This window comes from Panthera tigris, chromosome A3 (genome assembly GCF_018350195.1).
Source record: "Panthera tigris isolate Pti1 chromosome A3, P.tigris_Pti1_mat1.1, whole genome shotgun sequence".
Lineage (NCBI taxonomy): Eukaryota > Metazoa > Chordata > Mammalia > Carnivora > Felidae > Panthera > Panthera tigris.
This window is the reverse complement of record NC_056662.1, coordinates 35,182,308-35,197,062: the sequence shown is the minus strand read 5'-3', so window position 1 is coordinate 35,197,062 and position 14,755 is coordinate 35,182,308. Positions and strand designations below refer to the sequence as shown.

The following is a 14,755-nucleotide window of genomic DNA, read 5'->3' as shown; positions in this document are numbered from 1 at the left end:
GCCTGATTTGCACAACAACCTTATGAGACCGACGTTATTGCTATAGCAACAAGGAAACCTGGACTCAGGTTAAGTGACTAGCCCAGGGTCATAGAGCAGGTCAATGATAGATCTGGGATTTGAATTCTAGCAGATTCCAAAGCCTCATGCTACACTGTCTATGTAGATGTATATATACATTTTACACATGGTGGTGATACCATGTATATACCCTTTATAGCCATTTTTTATTTTTTTATTTTATTTTATTTTTTTTTATTTTTTTTTTCAACTTTTTTTTAATTTATTTTTGGTACAGAGAGAGACAGAGCATGAACGGGGGAGGGGCAGAGAGAGGGAGACACAGAATCGGAAACAGGCTCCAGGCTCCGAGCCGTCAGCCCAGAGCCTGACGCGGGGCTCGAACTCACGGACCGCGAGATCGTGACCTGGCTGAAGTCGGACGCTTAACCGACTGCGCCACCCAGGCGCCCCTATAGCCATTTTTTAAAAATCTCAATAAACAGGGACATCTGCGTGGCTCAGTTGGTTGTGTCTGACTTTGGCTCAGGTCATGATCTCATGGTTCATGAGTTCGAGCCCCATATCAGGCTCTGTGCTGGACAGCTCTGTCTCCATCTCTCAATCTCTCTCTCTCTCAAAAATAGACATTAAATTTTTTGTTAATTAAAGATTTAAAAAATAATCTCAATAAACAGAGGTCAGCTTAGTGACAGATTATCACTCTTTGGGAAATTTAAGATATGTTTTCCTAACTATAGTAATAATGAATTCTTCCTGTGGAAAATACAGAAAATGTCCCATAATCTCACAACCAAGAAATAGCTACTTTAATATTTCAATATTTCTATATTTTTTCTCTTTAGAGAAAGTAATATAAAGTATTGACTTACAGAAAGTTTGTAACAATGAGGGCCCTCACTGATATAGTCTTATGTCATCCTTACCAGCACTGGATACTGTCATGTGATCTCTGTTAATCTGATAGAGATAAATAAATCTTCTTGCTTTAATTAACACTATTATTACTAGTGAGGCTGAATTTATCTTTATGTGTTAATAGGCCATTTTTATTTCTTCATTAAACCATATATCCTTTGCAGTCTTCAATTAGGGTGGTAGCATTTGTCTTATTGATAAGTAAGAACTATTGATATGTTAAGGAATTAACCTTTTTCTATGTGTTTGTTTCACATATTTTCCACTTCTTCATCCCCCTTTCACACTTGAGAGCTCTAAAATGCACAGAGGTGGAAAAACATGAGTTCCTGTGTCTAAGGACACAAAATGTTTTGTAATAATATTCATCGATTGATTTTTATGAGAGCTTAGGGAAGAGAGATGAGCTTTTGTGGATGGAAAATTTAAGTCTTAAAGATAGCAAGTCAGGATTCCAATGTTAGATAATATGCCAGTCTCTAACAAAGGATATACCACCCATATCCCCTAACAGACATTATAAAAATACAATCACATGTGACTTTGGATCCCTCTTCTATGGAGGCTCATGTGAGGCCATCAGTGGCCTCCACATGTCTTCAGCCCCCATGGGTTCGTGTTTTCCTATGTTCCACATTTCATAGAGAACACCAGGTGGGTGGGCTTCAGTTTGTCACTTCCACGATACTGATTTCTGGAACTTATTTCCAAATCACAGTGCTAGAGCAGACAGAGCAATATAACATAGATAACTTTGTAATTTATTATTCAGCACTAATTCTGAAAATGTCACCAGAAACAGCCACAGGGCAGCAATTCTTGGATGCTCTCCCCAGGAAGCAAGTTCAAGTTAGCCTTTTATATGCCTGAGTCATGTTTGCTTTTACCCTCAAGACCTATCATTAGTATTCAGCCCAAACCTCTCTCACACTCAACCCAGATCTTCTCCCAAGATGTTAAGTTAGCCTCATGTGGCCCCACACCTACTGTTTACTTCATTCACTTGTGAGACCTACTTATCATTCACTCATTTATAATTTAGAGTTGGTGATGCTTTTGCCAGGTTAACCAATAGTTGAGTAGTCTGAAGGAGACTCTTAGAATCCTGTCCCCCCATTAATAGCCTCCCCCCAGAACAGTCAACAAAACTCCCTCTTATGAGTACAAACCTTGCCAGGGTTCTGCCTGTTTCACTCTTATTATCCCCAAACCCAGTGCCTGGGTGCTCTGCCATTTTCTCTGAATTTACTAACTTGATTCCTTTCTATTGCTACTAGCTGCCTTCAATGCTGTCTTTTTGTCTATAGTAGACTCCTGAATAAATCTCCCCCCAAATCAATATTTCTTAATCAATTGTACTCACAGCACAGATGTGGCCACAAGAGAACAGAAAGCCAAATTTCACCGTCACAAGTCAAAAAGCATCTTTCCATTTGCCCAGGTTGTGATAATGCGGGATTACCACCATGACAACGTGGTTGACATGTATAACAGCTACCTTGTTGGCGACGAGCTCTGGGTGGTCATGGAATTTCTAGAAGGCGGTGCCTTGACAGACATTGTCACTCATACCAGGTATGTCTCTTCATTATCCAGACAAAAAATTCCAAGTGCTTATTATCTACTCCAGGGTAAGTCTTCAATGGCTATCTCTATGAACTCTATAAATTGTGAGCCCTTGGAAGTCAGGGAATAGGGTGACCCTTTTTATTTATGTTCCCTAAGTGCCTATTGTAATATCATGTATGTAGTTCATTCATTCAATTAACATTCTATTCTCCTCGCACTCCAGAAATTCATTAATACCCAATGATTTAAAATCAGAAAGCTGCTGAGAATGGGCTTTGGTGCCAAATAATAGAATTTCCCATTCCTACATACTTTTTTTAAAAAACTTAATTTTATTATGAGTTGCCATGCTATTGCTATGTGTTCGTGCCACCAAGGGTACCTGGGTAAGGAGGAGGCAGGTGGGAAATGAGTCAGAGTTTTATGTCATAATAAGAAACCTACATAATAGAAATTCTTCAATTCTATTTTTAAATAGTCTTGCAAGTAACAATGGTTAATTGTCATTGTTACTTCTGCTCCTTGTTTCCCTGATGTATCAGTTGTGGTCATTTCATTAAGGGCTTATTGATCACCTTTGATGTGCCAAGCTGTTTCCTGAGTGCTGGGGATACAAAAATACAAAGAATTAAGGCTCAAAGATATTCCATCAAGGAAGTCACAGATTAGAAATAAATACATTATAATACCTGTGCAGAATTAGAAAGATGTATACAAGTAGCAAAGAAGAATACCTGAATATCTCTAACAGGGAGAGTAAAGAAAGATTCCCAATATAAGGTGATAACCAAGATGAGTTTTGAGAGATGCACAGGAGTTTCCTAGGAAGGCAAATGGGGGGGAAAGGGATTTGAGGCAGAGTGTGTGCTAAGACAGTGTTCCTCAAATTTTAATGTGCATGCAAAGTGCCTGTGGGTCTTAGTAAAATGCAGATCTCGATTCAATAGGAAGGGGCATGATACTGTCTTCTAACAAGCTCCCAGATGACACCAATTCTCCTCATTCATGGACTGCCTTGGGGAAGCAAGGGACTAAGGAACAGACCTATTTTTTGAAAAAAACACGTTACATTTGGGAAACTTAAATTTGTTCTTGGTAGTAAATAAAACTCCAAAGTATTAGGGGATGATTTTAAAGAAGGAGAGGCATTGAATGTTAGCTGACGGTGCCTAAATCATAAGTGAACCCAAATGAACAATAGGCGGGAAGCAAAATAGCAAGAAGGTATTGGGAGGCCCTGTGAGGGGTAGAATATGCTGCTGTTTCTCCACTAAAATCAGATGATGTGTCCATTGTTACCACCTATAGCTCTGGGTCTGTAGTAGACTATGTAAAAACAAAAGAACATGAGGGAAGACACGGAACATTTATCACCAACATTTCAGATGGCAGATCTCTGTTGGTATAGCCATTGGACACAACCACCCAAAAAATACATAAGATCATCTTAACTTGTAGAAAAAAAATATACTGAAGAAACCTAAGCATAAGGCAAATGTGACTTATGTCTAAATTAATAAGAATATGTCCAAAGGAGAGAACTTTTTTCTTGTCCTGGAGAGCTTCAGATAGCTATGCATGTCTCTCTAGAGCCCTTTCTTTGTCAAGGTGGGTTTTTTTTTGTTTTTTTGTTTTTTTGTTTTTTTTCAGTTTTTATTGTGTGTCGGTGGGATCCACTTAAGAGCTAGCCTCTCTGGAATCCATTATGTTCTCCTATTCTCTCCATCCAGTTTTGTCAATAATATTCCATTGAAAGTGGAGTAGCTCCAGAGAGCAGGGAGACGTTGTATGTCAAGGAACACTGAATATTTAGAACTTGAAATCCTTTTAATCCTGAATTTAGACTTTAATCCTTAAATCATTCAAAGAGTTTCCTATACGAGATATTCAATAAATGCTTCATTGAATGATTGACTGATTAGTTAAATATCTAACCCCTTGCTACTCAAAGTGTGGTCTGGAGAATCACAGCATAATATCACCTAGAGGCTTGTTAGAAATGCAGAATCTCAGGAATTTCCTATGCGTGCCAAAGTTTTGGCCCTACCTAGCATCTTGTTAAATTACATCCTACTGATTTCTCGAGAAGGCAAAAGGAAGTGCCAAGCACTTCATACATTAACTCATGTAACCTTTCAAACCACACACCTCTTCAAAACAGAGCCAAGTTTTGAGTTTGGAATTGACTACAGAACTGAGGCATCTTTATCCCAATTCAGGCTTCCTTCCTGCAAGACTAGGAAAGCACAATCTTTCTACAGTGGATCCTGTACGAAAATTTCAAAGCCACTGAATTCAGAATCAGCAGCATTTGTCACATATGCCAGTTAAAGGTGATTTTTCAGTCAGTGATGGGGGCTCAGATTTGATTAATTTTTGTTGTAGTTGACCTGTAAGTAATCTTTATGCCTGCTTCAAATAACTCGAATCCCATGGAATCCAAGAAGAATGAATTTTACTAGAGAAGGTGATTGTTGCTTTTGAATTATTTTTAAGGTATATTTGCGCTTATCCCTGCTGATGATGCTCTAGACTTCTGAGGGCTCTGCTGTGGGAAGATGGGAGAGTTGTCATCTGAAAACAATAAAGCGCAACAACCAGCCCACTCATACAAAACTGAGAACACAGAAGTTGTAGGTTTCCACTCTCCCAGACAAGACCATTTCTTCTTGCCTGCCTTTGTAACAGACCGATGCATTACTGGAAGAAGTCTCTTTGAAGAGAAGGGATACCCATCCACTTTATATGTTCAACATTCTCCCAGTTGGTCATCTCTTTGGATTTTACTTTGAATCCTAATTTTACTCAGGGTTTGCTGGCATCAACAAGACTGACACAAATTCAGGGTCATCCGTTTCCTTGTCCTGCTGAGCTAAGAGTTACTTGGGATTGGTTTTCAAGTCAGTCCTTAAATTTGGGCTCTGGTCAGTCACACCCTCTATCTCTCCTGACAGTGTTCTTTTTGTATGATGGTTTGTTTTAGGAGCTCTTTCCACATTTGCTATCTGGTCTAGGCCTCACGCTGTGTGTGACAGGAAGGAAGTTTTATACCCAGATGAGTTAGGCAGATACCTCCCTGCGTCATTTTGAGGGTACCAAGAAGCCCCTGCTATTCAACTAATTCTTCCCACTTAGGTTCCTCAGTGGCTGAAAAGCCATTCATATGAATTGCAATGTCAGCGTGATGCCATGGGGACAGTGGAAATGCATGGGTCTGAACTCAAAAACAAGTGGGGTTAGAATCATGGTCTGGTCAGTTTCTTAGCTGTGTGACACCTAAGGCAGGTTACTTGACCTCAATCCCCTCTGAAACCAGAACCTTTCTTCAGAAGGGTGCAGCGATGACATGTGGGAGCACATATCCAGTGCTGTGCTTGCCTTTCCCATACCCATGATCCATTTGTTCAAGTGTCATCCATTCACAGTTATTAGTAACTAACTAAGGCCAGTTTTCTTCTTGATGGAAGGACCTATAGCAACAGGAATCTCTAGCCCCTAGAGACAGGGCTAGTGCTAGGGCATCTTTGAGATCCAAAGACTGTGTTGTCTGAGTCCAGCCTTGAAGAGAACCATAGGTGTCCCCATTTCCAAGATGAGGAAAAAAAGAGACCCAAGGAAGTTAAAAGGGCTTGGTCAAGGTCACCTAACAGGCATACTTGAAACGTTGGCTGTATTCAGTACACTCTCTCTGTAGGACTCTGGAGGTTTGTACAATACCTAAGGAATTACCCATGAGAGTCTAAGGAAGTACATTTGCATTAATGACCCAAAAGCCAGCAGTAGGGGGGGGTCTCTTTCCTTTGGCTTATATTTGGTCCCTGTCATCATCAGTGCCAAGCCTTAGGTTCTGGGAGTCACATTCTAAGATTTCTTTGTACTTGCCTGTAGATTTTCCAGACATGGGCTGGAGAGCATGGACTGGTACAATAGAACCAAGGGAACTGCCTCTCTTGATCATTTCAAAGATGTTCTTAAAACTGTCTTCACTCCTTAAATGTTATTTCCTTTCTAGAATGAATGAAGAACAGATAGCCACCGTCTGTCTATCAGTTCTGAGAGCTCTTTCCTACCTTCACAATCAAGGAGTGATTCACAGGGACATAAAGAGTGACTCCATCCTCCTGACAAGTGATGGCCGGGTAAGATTTCATGTTTGGCCTCTACATGGTTTACCTTGTCACTTTGTCCATCATGGGCATTCTCCTCCGGAGAATACTTTCTCATAATTCTAGGTTTCCTTGCTCACAAGTCACCCACTGCCCTTCCCAGAAGGCTCGCCAAAAGGAAATTACTATTCTCTGTGTCATTCTGTTAGTCAGAATTCTCTGTGATCTGAATTTGATGGATGACTTTCCCCTTTAACAATGAGTGTAGGAAGTAATAGAAACTATGAAAATTTCTTTTTCTTCTTTGTTCTTATTTTTGTTGGGGGAGAAGAGAGGACTTTTCTGGGGATTTGTCCACCCTCATTGTGGGGTTGTGCATGTCTGTAATATCTCTGAGAGTTCCTGAGGGAAATACGAGACAAACTCCAGCAGACAACTTGAGGAGAGTTTAATAACCGTGTCGGCAGATGTAGACAAGTCATAAGGAAGAGAATATGAGGATTAGTGTGGTACTCTAGAATGGAGTGCCACTCTTACTACCCCCTGCCTGAGGAAGTGAGACAGGGAACTGGCTACTGGAATCTGAAAATAAACATTGTTGTCTGAAGTGGGATGCCTGGCAGGAACTCTGATCTTTGGTGGAAGACAGACCACGGTAAATCTGTAGGATCGGAGCTGGGAGGATAAATGCCTAACCTTACTTCATTCCTTTCTTCTGGTCCCTTACGGGTTCTCCCCATTGGCTGAACCCAATCAGAAGCCATCAGTAAGGTCAACACAGGTTGGCCTCCCAGGGCTCAGAGAAGGGAGGAGAATAGATCTGGAAAGGCAAACAAAAGATATCCATCACACTAGCTTATCCCCAGGCCCAGATTTCTGCATTTCCCATTACTACAGCCTGCTCAAGGGATTCTGCTGAAACTCATCAGCCATGCTGGGTTACAAAAGGATATAGAATACAATAGCCAGGGGATGAATGAGTTGACGTTTCAAGACAGTCTTAGTTAGATGGAAGAGTTTTGAAGCATAGATTTTCATCATCTAGACCCTTTTAACCTCCCTGAAACTCCCCCCCAGAGGTAATGGCCATGGCATGTAGGGAGCCAGCTGTCCCTTTAATATACCTGTCTTTTAAAACCTCAGCCATGTGGAAAATGTTCATGTCACATTAGAATTGCCCAAGAATGATCAGAGGGCAGCCAGAAGAAACTGCCGAAGCACTTTGGCTTTTCTCAAGGGAAAAGATTGTTTCGAAATCTCTTTTGTTTTGAAGAGATTGTCAATTCTATTGTGGAAAATTCAGGAAATTCAGAAAAGTATAAAGGACAGAATAAAGATCACCCTTAATACCATTTCCCATTTTCCCCCACATTTCCCTGTATAGCATACTTGCAAACTTGGAATTATTTTTTAATGGGCGGTTTTAAGTACTGCTTTTTGCATTACTATGGCTGAATTTTTTTAAGTTTTTATTGATTTATTGTGAGGGAGAGAGAGAGAGAGCACCTAAGCAGGGGAGGGTGAGAAATAAGGAGAGACAGAATTCCAAGCAGGCTCCGCACCATCAGCACAGAGCCCCTATACCAGTCTTGAACTCATGAAACGTGAGATCATGATCTGAACTGAGATCAAGAGTCCGACGCTTAACCTACTGTACCACCCAGGTGCCCCATGAATTTTTTTTTTAAGAGGATATGGGAGTATGCCTTAGTCAGCTTTTGCTACATAACAAACCACTCTACACTTAGTGGCTTAAAAAGACAACCATGTCTTCGCTCACAGTTCTGGGTCAGCATTTGAGCTGCCCTCTGCTGGAACAGCTTGTCTCTGCTCCATGTGGCATCAGCTGAGCTCACTCTTGCTTCTGTGGCCAGCCTGCTGCTGATGGCCTCACTCCTTCGACCGGCACTCGCCATGTGTCCTGCATCTCCCAGCAGACTATCACAGGCTTATTTCCATGGTGTCTATGACAAGGTTCCCAGCAGGAGCAAGGGAGGCAAGCCTCAGTGCACACTTTTGAACCCTCTGCTTGTATCTTGTTTGCTAATGTCCCTATGGGCAAAATAAGTCACACAGTCAAGCCTAGATGCATGGGATAGGGAAGTAGACTTTACCTGTTGATGAGAGAAGATGCAGAGTCACATTGCAAAGGGATGTGGGTCCAAGGAGAAGAAAGGTATGTGGCCATGTTGCACATTCTCCCAGACAGGGTGCTATGGGAAATGGGTTGGAACCTTCCCCTGGCCGGACTCAGGAAAGTACTTATGCGAGGTTCCATGACCTCAGAACACAATTTACAAAGCACTGAACTGGTCCACAGCTTGGCCCTCAGGACTGGTGCTTACAGAAAAAAAGAAAAAGAAAAAGCTGGGCCATTTCAAGCCAGGCTTTTGCCCCTTATTTCTGGAGACTGCTGACAAAGACTTCCTTGCTACAAGTACATGTCAGATGTCAAAATCAGACATGAGACTAAGATAATTCATTTAAATCAGCTTAAAGATCTCCCCTCCCCACAATGTACAAAAGGTTATTAAATCATTCGGTGTCATTCTTGAGGGTGGACCTATGCTTCAAACATGTCCTGCATTTCCATGTACCCAGCAAAGAGTTCCTGGGGGCTGGCACATGGTAAGTGCTTTTAGTCTTACTGGTTTGCTCGCTCCCTCCTTCCACAAATACTCACTGAATATCTGCTCTGTGCCAGGGGAGTTCTAGGTCCTACAGGTGAACAAAGCAAAACTGCTACTTTCATTAAGCTTATTTGGGACATGGGGGTAGGATAAATCCACAAATAAAATCATCTCCAGGCAGGCGGTGATAAGCACTAAGTTTTCGATAATTAATTTAAGCAGAGTAAGGATATGGTAGAAAGTGATAAAAGTGTGGGGTCATAGAAGTCCCCCTGAAGTGATGATGCTACAGCAGAGACTGAGGGAGTAGGTACAATGGCTGTCAGGGTGAGAGTGTTCCAGAAAAGGCAACAAGCAGCATGTGGAGTGGATCCTGTGGCTCTTGGCCATGTTGCCCAGAGTGTGCTCATTCACACCTCAGGACAACACACACACCATATTGACTCTAGTGGGCTCCTTCAGTTTCCGTAGAGAAAGGAATTTTTTTTTTTTTTTAAGAATGAGAGCCAAGGGGTACCTGGGTGGCTCACTTGGTTGAGCATCTGACTTTTGATTTTGGCTCAGGTCATGATCTCATGAGTTCAGGGGATTGGGCCCCACATAGGGCTCTGTGCTGACAGCACAGAGCCTATTGGGATTCTCTCTTTCCCTCTCTCTGCCTCTGTCCCACTTGCGCTGTCTCTTCCTTTTTCTCTGTCCCTTCCCGGCTTACTCATGTGCACTCTTTCTCTCAAAATAAATAAATAAATTACTAAAAAAATTTGAAAAAAGAGTAAGAATCAGGATAGAGTGTGGCTACTTCAAGAAAATTTTGTACTAATTTGTTTCGTACTCATTTATTAGAGCATGAAGTTTTGCAGTGGAGAAAACATTCTCATTTACTTATTGTTGTTGTAACAAATCACTCCAATGCTTAGGGTCTTGAAAGTCACTTCAGTGTTTTTACATGGCTCTGGCGGTTGGCTGGGCTCTACTAGCCAGGACTGCTCTGATTCGTGGTGAGACACTGCATCTAGAAGTCTTCCTCACTTACATGTCAGGTAGTCAGGGCTGGATGGTGGCTGGGCACTCAGCTGAGCCATCAACTGGAACACCTACAATGTGACCTCTCTGGGTGGCCTTCCCCACAGCATGGAGGCTGGACTCCAAAAAACCAAGATGGAAGCACGTGGAATTTTTATGACCCAGCCTCAAAGTCCCCGAAGGCCACTTCTCCTGCAGCTACAGGCCTTCCAGCTCAGGAGGAGGGAATGTAAAGCCCTCTCCAGTGGGAGGAGGATCGAGTTATATGGTCAGAAGAGCTCATGGGCTGGGGGATATTATTGTTGGCTTTTTCTGGAAAGCATTGTCATGTAAGCTGTATACTGAGTTTTCTTCTTGGTGGGAGATGTGCAGCATCATTAACCCTTAGAGAAGTACAAATTAAAACTAGGATATGCCACTTAATACCTAGAGGACTGGCTAAGATGAAAAATAGTGATAATACCACTTATGGGAATGTGAAATAGTAGACACTCTGGAAAACAGTTCCTTTCAAAACTAAAAATGGACTTTCCATGCAATTGCATTCTTAGGCATATATTCCAGAAAAAAAAATGGAAACTTATTTTCACACAGAAATTTCCACACAAACGTTTATAGCAGTTTTATTTATAAAAACCCAGAACTAGAAACAACCCAAGTGTCCTTCACAGAGTGAATGGTCAAACAGATGGTGATTTGTCTATACCATGGAATACCACTCAGCAAAAAGAAACAGGAATGAATGAGTGATACATGTAAGAGCTTGGATGAACCTCAAGGAAATTGTCCTAAGTGGGGGGAAAAAGCCAATCTCAAAAAGATACATGCTGCATAATTCCATGTATATTACATTTGTGAAATAACATAATTATAGAGATGCACAACAGCGTAGTGGTTGCAGGGGTGAGGGACTGCAGGGCGATTGTAAAGGGGCAGCACAAGGAGTCTTATGGTGACAGTAGAGTTGGGTACCTTGAGTGTGGGGGTTGTTACTCAAGCCTACAATATGATTCAGTTGCAGAGTATTTACACACACTCACACACTACATACATAAATGAGTTCATGTACAAATGATTATATCCTAGCAAGCTCTATGGACTGTACCAACACCACTTTCTTTGTGTTGATATTATACTACAGTTGTATAAGATGCCAGCAGGAGGGAAGACTGTGTGCACATTTCTTTGCAGCTTCTTATGAATCTAGAATTATTTCAAAATAAAAAATCTAGAAAAGACAGTGAATTGCTCAGGTTTCTTTTAAAAGGATAAATCCTTTCTGGCCTCTTCCAAGACTAGAAGGGGATGATTTGCTATCAAAGTTAAACCGTTCGCTGTTTTTCTGTTGCAGAAATAATGTCTAGTGAGTCACTAATTCGCATTTAGCGGGGGGAAGAGGGGGGTGGTATTTGGTGTTTGAAAAGGAAAATGAATAGAGCAGTTGCAAGAATTACATGAAGTAATCTGTGTAAAACCGGTCAAAGAAAACCAGGTACAAGGTAGATGCTCAGAGAGGATGATACCCCCTTTTTAATTAAATTCATCTATGATCTTTCTTTGGCCCAAGACTTACATTTGAGAGATGATACTTAGGAGCCACTAGACACTGAATGATTTAACTTTTACCAAATTCATTGGCTAGAATGGCATTCAAACCCATGATCTATTAAGCCAAGTGCCTATATTGAAAAGGGACATACACGGTGATTTTTATGGCCCTCTTTTTTTTAACTAAAATTTGATTGCCACAATTCACGAACCAGGACATTTCACATAAAATTTCAGATTCCTGTCTTCCTTTAAAAAATCTAAGTATCTTTGGGGCACCTGGGTGGCTCAGTCAGTTGGGCGACCGACTTCGGCCCAGGTCATGATCTCACGGTTCATGGGTTCGAGCCCTGTGTTGGGCTCTGTGCTGACAGCTAAGAGCCTGGAGCCTGCTTTGAATTCTGTGTCTCCCTCTCTCTCTGCCCCTTCCCCACTCATGCTCTGTCTCTCTCTGTCTCTCAAAAATAAACACTGAAAAAAATTTTTAATAAAAAATAAAAAATAAATAAATAAATAAAAAATCTAAGTATCTGGGGTACCTGGATGGCTCAGTCGGTTAAGCATCCGACTCTTGATTTTGGCTCAGATCCTGAGCTCACAGTTGATGGGATCGAGCCCCCAGTTGGGCTATGTGCTGACAGCATAGAGTCTGCTTGGGATTCTCTCTCTCTCCCTCTCTCTGCCCTCCCCTGCTCTCATGCACTCTCTCTTTCAAAATAAATAAACATTTGAAAAAATCTAAGTATCTGACAACAGTGTGCCTGAATTCACACATGGCAGTAATGGCGGTGGTGTGATGAGGGTGAATAGCGCCTTGGAGAATGCTGTTGGTGCCACACCCATACCTTCACCAGACTCCGTCTTTCAGTACTCACTAGTTCTATCTCCCAGTGCCACCACTGGCATCCCTTTTTCTGGGGACTTTCTCCAGCTACTGCAGTCTGTTCTCCCAGTACACAGAAGGCTAGAAATTCCAGAGAATTAACATTCATGTTCCCTAGGAGCAGCCCAGGATTAAGTGATGGGAGTTGCTGTAGAAATACCCAGCTCTCTTGTCCTTGTGTGGACTAGCTCTGAGGCACTGTTCTGTGGTCTCCCAGACTTCCTCATCAGGAATGAGCTCTAGTTCCCACAGTGGTAACTAACCTTTGACTGACTGCCTTCCCTTCCCTGCTATATATCTCCGTTTCACTACCAGTGTTTCCTATGTCTCCCCAGTAAATGACTTGCACTGAATCCTTGTCTCACAATGTGCTCAGAGGGGGCAAGGGCTGAACTAATCCAACCTCCAGAGATAATGTAATGTGTTTGTACCCTCTCTTTCACAGGATTTAAAATGAGGGTAAAGGGTAGAAAAGTGGCCATAGATGTCAACAAGGGCCTGTGACTATTCCACACCCCCTGTACTATGCCCTGACAATCATCTGGAAGTCAGTGTCTCTTCACCAAAGGCATGTACCCCTAGTTTTCCATGGTCTTCACCCAACCCATTAAATTCATTGATAATTTGCCTGGCCCCCTTAGGCATTTGAGTGTTTTTGTCTCTCAAATAACTGGAATTTTAACAATTAGAAGACCTGAAGATTATCTCCAAGAAGCTCTTTCTAAATGAAGAAAGATGGGAACATGTTCCATACCTTGCATAAATTCATTCATTTCCCATAGTCTCTGAGATATACCCAGGCTCTGTGTGCTCTCTCTCCCCTGCTACTCCACAGAGGTGGCTTTTCCTACATAGGAAACACAGCCTGACAAGTCAGGAGACTGGGTCTGAGTCCTCCTCTAATACCATTGTACAGTCTTGGGCAAGCTCCCACCCTGTCCCACTTAGTCAAATGGCAGAGGAGCCGGCTGAGGCCACTATACTGGTCCACCTTAGCTGCTGTGATGGCCTCCCTCTCCTCTCTGGTTGAGGAGCTGAAGAAGCTGGAGACACCTTCATCCATCTGGCCCCTTCTGTTACCCTTCTCTGTTCCTTTGTCCCTGGGCCATTGTTCTTAAAACAGAAGTTCTCAAACCTTTCAACCTTAGTGAGCATAAAACCTTGGCCAAAAACCAAATTCTTGGGTCCCCACCCCAGAGATTCTGATTCAGCCAGACTGGATGATACCCAAGAACCTGCATCTCTCCCAAGTTCCCACGGGATGTTGATGCTACACGTTTTGAGTACCATTGCCTTATAGGAAGAACCCAGGAACCAGGCACAAAAAGCATCCATCTGTTTGCCTTAGCAAAACCTAGAGCAGATGCATGAATTCTTTAGAGTGTATGCAGTTTACAAAATGAGGGTTTTACCTTCTCTTTTAAACCTGTAGCTATCTTGTAGATAGACTCTCCCCCCAGCCATCACCCATGTTTTTATGTGGCCCCTGATTCCTAGCCAGGGCACACTGAGATGAACAAGATGTCAGCTTTAAAGAGCAGCTTTGAGCTCTGACCTCTGGTTTCTTGTCTGGCCCGTGGGGAACAGGCTGCATCTCCTCCTTTTTTTTAGGGGTTGGCCATGTTCTAGCTACAAGTCTCTTAGCCTAACTGCATTAGTGAGACAGAGTGTTTCCTAATACACCATGCTGTACAGTTCTATCTCAAATAAGGCTCAGCTTAGAGTCTGTGTGATTTTCTTTGAAGATCTCCCTACAGTACTTTATTATACTCATTACTTAAGTTCCCATTATCTACTTTCAGATTTATTTGGAAGAGTGTTGTGTGCAATTATGTTCTTTTAGAGAATTGTCTCTTTTATGTCCTTGGATGAGTAAAAAAAAAATCATGTAAAAGCAGTTGCACTTCTACAACAGAGGAACAGGCCTAGCTTCCTAGTGTTGAGTTTCAGTTTCTCACCTTACATATTGCCGAGATAATTATTAGTCTGGCGGGTTTGGGTTTTTTGTTTTTTTTTTTTTATGTCTAGAAGAAGAAAGCCACATTAGAGGTATTAAA

General features: G+C 42.0%; 1 protein-coding gene across 1 annotated transcript in view; it reads left to right on the top strand.

Annotated features, from left to right (window-relative positions):
* Window positions 1-14,755, top strand: part of PAK5 (p21 (RAC1) activated kinase 5) — a 101,993-nt gene that overhangs the window by 78,173 nt on the left and 9,065 nt on the right. The window contains exons 4-5 of the mRNA XM_007086817.3: window positions 2,381-2,514; window positions 6,521-6,647. Of these exons, the coding sequence (XP_007086879.1) occupies window positions 2,381-2,514; window positions 6,521-6,647 (261 nt within the window). The remainder of the gene's footprint in view (window positions 1-2,380; window positions 2,515-6,520; window positions 6,648-14,755) is intronic.